This window comes from Pistacia vera, unplaced genomic scaffold (assembly GCF_008641045.1).
Source record: "Pistacia vera cultivar Batoury unplaced genomic scaffold, PisVer_v2 Contig1070, whole genome shotgun sequence".
Taxonomy (NCBI): Eukaryota; Viridiplantae; Streptophyta; class Magnoliopsida; order Sapindales; family Anacardiaceae; genus Pistacia; species Pistacia vera.
Genome location: NW_022195105.1, coordinates 1 through 9,663, shown reverse-complemented (window position 1 = coordinate 9,663; position 9,663 = coordinate 1). Strand labels below are relative to the sequence as shown.

Below are 9,663 nucleotides of genomic sequence, written 5' to 3'. Positions count from 1 at the left end.
CACTGTAATTTGTACCCAAATTTGGGATTAAGCATTGATCGGTTTTTATTTGTTTTGAAATTGTGTTTTTTCGTTGCGTAAACCCGATCACATGCTAACAGCAGGGATTGCATAATCCCCTCCCCCAACCCTGTCCCCGTCCCCGATCTCTGCTCCCATGACCGTCCCCACCCCGTTCTTGAGGTCAAGAACAACTCTCATGATCGTCCCCAGCTCGTGGGGATGGAGTCACTCCCATCCTCGTCCCATGCCCGCCCCAATGAACGGGGCTTCGAGGGGAAATCCCATCCCCTCCTCCCCCCCGACGGGTATTTTATCCCCGAATTTTTGCCAGTTCCTAGGACAATAATCTTAAATTATTTTAATTGTGAAAATTTAATTTAATAAATACACAATGTTAAAATTTAAATGTCACACAAATTACATAGCTCTAGAATTTGAATACAATCTTAGACACAATGTGCCAAAATCAAGGTATTTAATTTTTCAAATGCTGAGATTGGGAGTGAAATCAAATATTTGTATAGCTCTACCATATTCTACAAAATTATTATTGTAACTTCCTAACTCTTTTGGTATATTCTACCAAATTTCTTACTATAAATCAATTGTATGCAAACTTAGGTTTAATTAATTAATTTTTCATAGAATTAATATAATTATATCTAATCTTAACATAATTTACTAAGTAAATTGATTAATTATTCAATTGTATAGAGGCTTAGGCTTAGTTAGCCTTGTTAATTAATTAATTTTTCATAAAATTAATATAATTATGTTCAATATTAACATAATTTACAAGGTAATTAAATTGATTAATTATTCAATTGTATGCATGTTTAGGCTTAGTTAATTAATTAATTTTTCATAGAATTAATATAACTATATTCAATCTTAACATAATTTACTAGATAAATTGATTAATTAATTATAAAGCATTGTCTCCACTACAAGTAATAAAATTAGTTCATTAGTGAAAGGACAAATCATATTATCCCAAGTTCCCAACATTGATTAAGTTTAACATCGTAATTAATCGATCAATTAATTAATTAAAAGGATAATTGTATTTGTGTCATTTGTAAGTGTTAAGCAATTGTGTATATTCTTATATTAGTTTTGTAAATTGTAATAATTTAATCAAATTTATTTTTGGGGCATGTATTATTATTTTGTGAAATTCACAAAAAAATAATACATATATTTAATTATTAATAAATTATTTTTTCTATAAATTTAATACAAATATAAGAAAGTATTATAAAATTAAATATCATAAATTTAGATATATTACTTAATTAAAACCATGATTTAAACTCTAACTTTATATAAAATCTCGTAAAGGAAAAAAAAAACATAAAATTCTCAATAAAAGAACAATATGTGGGGCAGGGTGGGTCTCCACGGGGGTGGGATTGACAGGTTGGGCTAGGGCAGGGATTGCATAATCCCCTCCCCCGACCTATCCCTAGGGTCGGGGATTTTTTAGGGGACCATCCCCAGTCCCATCCCTGACATTTTTTGGGATTCCCCGCCCCATTCAGGCCGGGTCGAGCCGGATCCCCATGGGGCCAGGGCAAACACCAATCCCTTTTTACAACCAATACTAGATTAGCCATTTCTTCTCTGTTAAGGCCACCGTCGTAGTTTGAATCAAATTGTTGAAAATTTATCTTTACCTTCTTTGATCTGCTCCCTCTCGGAGCCATTTTGAAATTAAAAAAAAAAAAAATTAGTGTTAGGCTTTGAAGAAGAAAAGGAGGAGTAGATAAACAATTTAGTGTTAGGGTTTGAAGAAGAACAGGGGGAGTAGATAAAAATTGTAATTTTTGTAAACATACGATAGGGTGTATTTGTAATTTCTGTAAATAGTTTGGGTTTCTTTGTAACTTTCACAGGGTATATTTGTCAATTTTTTTGAATAGTAGGGATGTATTGAATTTTTCTAAGTACTCGAAACCGAAACCGAAACCAGAGCATGTGTTTTAGTTTGAGGTTCCAGTTCTAGGCATTAAGAACCAAAACTGGCCGGTTTTGGTTTTAGTTCCGGTTTCATAGGATTTGGGCGGATACCTAGACCCGCCCACCCCTTGTACACTCATTTATCTTGAAATCCGTTAATTGTAGCAGGAGTGCTTATTATATTTTATCAAAACAAAAAATAAGACAAAGAAAGTAGAATAGATTGGGAGAGGAATACGACCACCACACTTGTACGGAGTAAATGAAACTTATTGATTACATTAACTTGGAATCGAAAGAATCTAAACGATGAGTTCAAGAAAGCAGTTTTAGATATACATCTGTCCTACCACTTAAATTATTTATATAGGGCAAAGAATACTAGACAGTTTGAAGGAGGAAGTTAAACATTTTTAACTCATAGTTTTATTTTGTCAGAAATGGAAGTAGATTATTGAACCAGCCACTTCTTATGGTCACGAAAGAAACATATAACAATGGAAACAATATTAATTTATGAACATATATACTGGTATAATTAAAATTTAGGATTTCTTTGCAATATCAATTAGATATGAATGATAGAAAGAAAATACACTAGTAACAATGAATGAAAACTGTTAATAAGTACAGAAAGTGAGACTATTAACATGTTGGATCAATAGAAGATTGTTTATAAATATTAGATAGTAAATTAATTAAATTTAATGAAGAAGAAATAATATGACAATATCAGTCATATATAGCTCCTCTAGAGGGTACAATAAATTTGAGCGACTTTGTTTCAAAAACCAAATAATTTGCTGCCGTAGAAATCAATATGATCATGAAATTAACAAGAAAATGACTTGAGGGCATAGTATGTGTCAAATACTTGATTANCTTTGTAACGTTAAAATTACTGATGTCAGTGTCACTGGCTTAAAGAGCATGCATGGTGTCATATTCATATACACATTTTTAAAGACAGAAGCCATCCAGTGAATAATATATGTATCCTTCAGACAACATGATTGCGAGAGGTATCAAAAATCTCTCTTTTTATAAGTTCACTCCATATTCAAGGACCAACGTCTTGGATTGGAGTTGGACGTCTATACTAATAAAGATAAGATGGAGAGAGGTATCACAAGAAAAAAAAAAAAAAATACACATTGATCGGTCGTTGGGCTTTCTGATGGAAACAAGGTTTGAAAAGATCATAATAAGGTGCCGTGAAAATGATGGTTTTTTAACTCTTGGACTTTTACCTTTAGAATCTGATATTGGGATGGGGTTTTTCTTGATTTAAAATTTGATCTTTTAATGAGTATCGTGCTGGCTTAGTGGTATTATTAATTACACGTGCTTGCTTTGGTATATGTTACACCTTCTGTTCTGATCCTTGCTTCCTGCATTATCATTGGACAGTTTAGTTAATGCATGGAAATTAAGGGGCATGAGGTCAAGCTGTCAAGCTATCAATTTCGATTGAAATGGACAATTCATCCTGGAGCTAAATGTATTGCTAAGATATGGGCACGAATTGATTATTGGAATCCGGGGTTAAATGTTTATTATTCAAGAGTCATGGGCATATCAGATTTTGTAGGCGTATGGCCAGAAACTTGAATGAAAATTTTGACTGTGCATCGCCATCTCTGCCTACACATTTCTTTTTTTTTTTCCCCAAAAGATGCTTCTGAACGTACTATACAGGTTGCAGGCTCATGTGATTGACAGGTTCCACCGTACTCAGTTTCTCAAGAACGACCAAAATTATTAGAAAAGACAACAAATTCGCCATGTTCTGCATCATCATCTCAGATACGAACACTGCCCACATTAATTAGGCTAACAGCTTAACTTTTCACCAAAACCAAGTAATTTACTACATTTCAACCATGTGAATATCGAATTGTGAATTGAGTGTCAAACAGCTAGGATCATTTATTCCCCTTTGCCAGGGAGTTAATGACTTTCTAACCTACATTTCAGCCATTCATTTCCAGTTTTTACTAAGAAATTAGGACATTCAAATGGTGTTGTTTATATTTTATATAAATAAAGAATGTTTTTATTGATTTTTAAAGGTAAAGTATAAATTTTTTATTTAAATTCAATAAATTCTTCAAATTTTAAGAAAGATAATATATTTTTTAAAGAAAGAAACTTAATAGGAAAAATAAATCATAAATAAAATACATAAAAACTTGTAATTTATTATTTAAAATTAGGATAGAGAGTAATATTTGATTCTTTAAATGTAAAAAGTCAATCTTATTCTTTAATTTATATTTAAAGAATAAAAATCTGTTAGATTTTTATTTCTAAATCATATAAAAAATCATTTGAAGATATACTAGACAAATATGGAGTAATTAAAGTCATGACATGGCTGTGGTTGTGATTTTGACCTGCAAACAAATAGTCTGCCACGGAGTCAAAATATATTGAACAGAACAGATAGATGACATGTCACCGACCACGTATATAGTAGAAATACATTTTGAAGTACCTTTGTGCTGTAGAATATGGCTCCCTTCCACTGATTTTCCCAACATTAGTTTTACACATATAATTAGAATGAGAAATGTTACCATAAAAGATGTATAGTTCTCGAACTATATATCAAATTAAACTACACCATACTGTGAGAGTAGTAGAGAACAAATACAGTAATTTGTTTGAAGAAAAATTAGTTGGAGAAGCAGCTGACATCAGGGTCCACAGAGCGACTGCCGGACAAATACAATACAATTGAACATTGTTGTCTCAAATACTTGAAAAGTGAAGTATGGTCTAAATATCTTGACACTGGTAAAGTTTGCAGAAAATAGTCACCATTCAACACTATGCAATTGGAGGATTTCGATAAAGCCGACGATCTTGTATTAATTAGCTGGCAGCAAGCCAAGACAAAGAAGAACAAAAGAAAATGCATTTAACTAGTAAGTACTTGTAATAGTACACTCACGGGGAAGACACCAAGTTTAGTGATTTAGAGTGAAAATGTTAAATATCCTGATGTGAAGTGAAATGTTAATGTAGTAATATTTGACGTAAAATGATTAGAAAATTGTAATATTGATGAAGAGGGCCCATGAGACCAACAAAAATATATCATCTTTTCTTTTCTGCCCTGTTTATCTCGCTGTCCATGACTCTTGGGAAATAGCTGAAAAGGCATTTGTGAAACAGCTGCGCCCGATATTCTTCTTCTTTTGTTTTCTTTCAATTCTTCTATGATTTGAAAGTCCACCTACTCTACAATCTGGCATGCCTTAGACAACTAATCAATTGAATGTGTTCAAACAAAATTAATGATACAAAAGATTTGAAATATAATTTGTCCCCTTCCAAAACGGTGGAAGCAATCTCTGATCAATTTATATCTTTGATCAAAGAAAAACCGAATCAGAAACCAATCATGGAAGCCCTTTTGTTCTATAGCTTTTGGAGAAGTGAGATGAGACACTTGCAACAACCATGGATTTTTATATGTAACTGAATATGAGTGAAAATTAGTTTCTTTAAAGAGTTACAAGCAAAGTTCGAAGTTCGTAAAAAACTCTTGGACTCTGCCCTTTTATATTTCAAAATACTCATTCTTTCTATTGTAATGTCGAATATTTTATTATGTCATTCTCTAAATTATTAAGCTTTTTAGCACTACTGCCCCCCTACATTTCCGAATCCTGTGATTTATTTCTGTCTAAAGCTTATTTTCAACATAATCAGCATACCCTTATTCTCTGTCAGTCATCGATCTCATGTCTAAAGTTATACGTGTTTCAGGATTTTGTGTAAAGTTGATAGTTAAGATTGGCGTGATGCCAAATTTTAAATTAGATTTCTAAGTCATTGGGGGTCTCCAGTTTATCTGTATCTTAACTAATTCGTCAGGGTCTTAAAATTATATATTGGATAAAAGTTTCAATGATCACCCCTATTAATATTTAAAAGGACTTACACTCAAAAACTTATAAAATCTTTTTTTACTTTTTTATCATACCACCCAATGGTGATTGACCCATTAAAATTCAATAAAGCTACCTTTACAATTTTTTAATATAATTTTTTTATACAACTCTAATGTGGTAGTTCATGGTTGGTCAGCTTGTATTTAGGTAAATGGGATTTATTACAAGTTGACCAATCATAAACTACCACATTAAAGTTGTATGAAAAAGTTGTATAAAAAAATTATAAATATAATGGATCCGTTTGATTCATTATTCTGATAATTTTTAAAATAATATTAAAAAAAAATTAAATTAAACATAAAATTTAAAAATTAACAAAAATAACACCTACCTTACCTTTAAAATTTTGTGCTGCCTGTACATTGTACAAACTTAGTCTAGCTCATGGTCATCTCGGATATCATTTACTTCATTATTGTCTACTGTAGTGCTACTGTCAATTCTTTCTTACCACCTTCTGTCAATGTGAGCATTTACAGCACCAATAATTGCTTGCAGTACAATAAATTTTGATGGACCTGAGAATGCATTCTCTTCACTGTAAAACCCAACGGGCTACAGTGGTTAACAAAATATTCCCTCTTTTCTTTGTAGTTGGTTTCCTGGGTAGACAGTGGCCCATGGGCCCTGCTTCATTCAATCAAATACAGTGTCTTTCATTTTCTGATTTGATAGGATTCACACGTGGCACATTCAGCCGGTAGATTAGTCTACTAAGTAGGTTTATCATAATTAATTTTTCATATCACCGAGTATTAATAGCATCTTCAATCATGATTGTTAGTGTCTTATAATATCCGATATGTATCATATGATACGATTCGATACAGGTCATTAACGATACGTATTAGAGAATATATCATAAACTTTTCGATACGTTGATATATATCTTACGATACGATACATATCCGTTCGTATCCTTAAAAATATCGATATAGATCGATACGACTTTATTAATTTGGGCCAAAGGCCCAAAAAAAAAATTCAAACCGAAACCAGGTCACCCAACCCGATTCACTAAAATTTGTTTAAATTTACCCATTTTGCATGGAGAAAGTGAAGAGGAATACATGTTACCCATTTTACATGATAATAATAATATAAGTGGAGATATCATTGATCTTATAAATGATATGAATGGTTGAGAGAAAATAATATAAATTCTTAATTTTGTGATTAATTTTGATTATGTAATACCATAATTTAAAGCTAATAATATCACAAAATTCTTTAATTAATCTTGAGAATGATATTAATTTTTTTTTAATTTTGATTATTTTATTAATTTTTTTGAAAAAGGCGTATCCTATGATACGATAAATACGTGATACACGATTAAAAAAATTAGGTTTTCGATATACGATACGATACTTGATTTGACAACCATATCTTCAATAATATTCTTTATTTTGAAGAGCATATTTCATATAAATAAATAGTATTTTTAGTAATTTTAAATATAAAAAACACATTTTTATTCATATTCAATGGACTCTTTAAATTTAATGAAGATGTTTTTTATTTTTAAGAAAGAGACTTAATGAGAGAGAGAATTAATAAATAAAATGCATAGGATCTTGTAGTTTATTAATTAAAATTAGGATAGAGAGTGAAATTTGACTTTCTAAATGTAGAGAGTCAAACTCATTCTCTAATTTATATTTTAAAGATAAAGAGTATGTTGAACTCTTGTTTTTATGGCTAGACTATTTATAATAAAGAGTTTGGATCATATAAAGAGTCATTTGGAGATGCTTTAAGGTAATTATTAGTATATGTACCTATAGAAACATTACCATTATGCATATAGAGTAAACAACATATTTTCACCTGAGATTTAGCAGAATCTCAAGTTGATACCTTTAATTGTATTTATTCCAGATTCACAACATTAAACTAACATCGTTAGTAACTGTTGGAGATGGTAAAAAATGGTAAGTGGGGTTGACAAGTGAAGGTATGAATTTTGTAGAGGAGATTATAGGGAGTACAACGATGGTCTTGAAAATAATTTTAGACTTTGGAATCGGTCAAAAAAAATAAAAAACTATCAGCTTAGACGCTACTAACATAAGCCCTTTTTTTCTAAAATGAGCTCATCTTTTATCAAAGAAAGCTCTAATGCATGTTAACGTGCGCTGTGTTACAGTAAAAAGTTGAAAATCTGTTAAAAAAAAAAAAAATTACTTTAAGGGTGATAATTGAAATAAATGCAACAAAGAGTATCAACCTCAAATTCTAAGCATTGGGAAGGAATATGTCGTTTGTTCATGCATATATTATAATACATTTTGATTTGAAGTTCCAAGTTTGATTCTATTGATATTTATGTCCCTTGTATTCCCCGATCCTAAGTCCTAACCAAAGAATGGACAATGTAAGCATCGATCATATAAACCAAACATTTCAACAAGAAAATCTTAGATATCATCAGCTCCGCCCGAAACCCAGAAATTTACCACCCTCTTCTCACCTACCTTCTCGTCCATGACAAATTAGATTTCTCTAGTGATCTCCACCCACCTTCTCCTATATCTTCATCTCCCCTTCACACTAAACAATTCCCTCACCTTCACACACAAACCACACTAAAGCTCCATGGGATCCCTTTCACCCCAGCTCCCTTCTCCTTCCTCCCCTCTACCTTCTTCCGAAACTTTTTATCGAATTTACGCCTCCTTTTGCACAGCAAAAATCTCCAACTGGATTGAATGTTACGACCCATCAAACAATGCATGGCATCGTGTCACCACCATCCCTGGCCTTATTGAGAACCAGGTTTTAAAGAGTTTTTCCATGGTCTCCATTGGTCACTTCATTTACATTATCGGTGGCAGGCTCTGTCAGAAATTTCCAGGCCATGAACCTGATGAAATCTTTGAGGTTAATGTTGAAGTGCTACAACGGGTTCTACGTTACGACTTAGTTAAGGATGTTTGGTCCAAATGTGCTCCGCTACGTGTCCCCAGGTTTGACTTTGCTTGCACCGTGTCCGTGTGTGATAACAAAATCTACGTGGCAGGAGGACAGTCAAAGCTGTCAAGCGCACGTGGAACTTCGTCTGCTGAGGTTTACGACCCAGCCCTTGATGAATGGAAACTTTTGCCGAACATGAACACGTTGAGATACAAATGTGTGGCAGTGACGTGGCAGGGGAAAATCCACGTGGTAGGTGGGTTTGCTGAGAAGAGAGACTCCGATGGTGAAGTTGTACCATGGGGAATCATGGAGCGGAGCTCTGCCGAGGTGTACGACTTTGAAAATGCGAAGTGGGATTTGATAAGAGGGATGTGGCAATTAGACGTCCCACCGAATCAAATTGTGGCCGTTGATGATAAACTTTTCAGCTCAGGTGATTGTTTAAAGGTATGGAAAGGACACATCGAAGCATTTGATGGGGAACTTAATATATGGAACGAGGTCGATGGGTCACATTTAGAAACACTGTCGTCTCCAATATCAACGTCAGTTGCAAATTGGCCACCAATCAAAAGGCAATACCTGACGATGGCTCCAATTGGGTCACAGTTATATTTCTTGGCAGGTTACAGGATGCCGGGGGAGATATCGAGGTCGAAGTGTGACGTTCATGTGTTTGACACATCAGCAAATGGCGGTGGGTGGAATAGCTTGGAACCAATAGAAGAGGAAGGAGAGAAAGAGCTTTGCAGTCACTGTTGTGCCCTTAGGCAGCCGCAGATGTAGACACAGCATCAAGGAAAAATCTTTATCATAT

The 9,663-nt window shown here is 33.1% G+C and overlaps 1 protein-coding gene across 1 annotated transcript; it reads left to right on the top strand.

Annotated features, from left to right (window-relative positions):
* Positions 1-8,416: 8,416 nt before the first annotated feature.
* On the top strand, positions 8,417-9,657 carry LOC116132001 (kelch-like protein 8). The gene has a single exon (XM_031417686.1). The coding sequence runs from the start codon at positions 8,526-8,528 to the stop codon at positions 9,630-9,632; it is 1,107 nt and encodes a 368-aa protein (XP_031273546.1). The 5' UTR covers positions 8,417-8,525; the 3' UTR covers positions 9,633-9,657.
* The last annotated feature ends 6 nt before the right edge of the window (positions 9,658-9,663 follow it).

What these genes read in the sequence shown, in the direction of transcription:
- LOC116132001 (XM_031417686.1), top strand. Translation starts at nt 8,526, where the DNA reads ATGGGATCCCTTTCACCCCAGCTCCCTTCTCCTTCCTCCCCTCTACCT.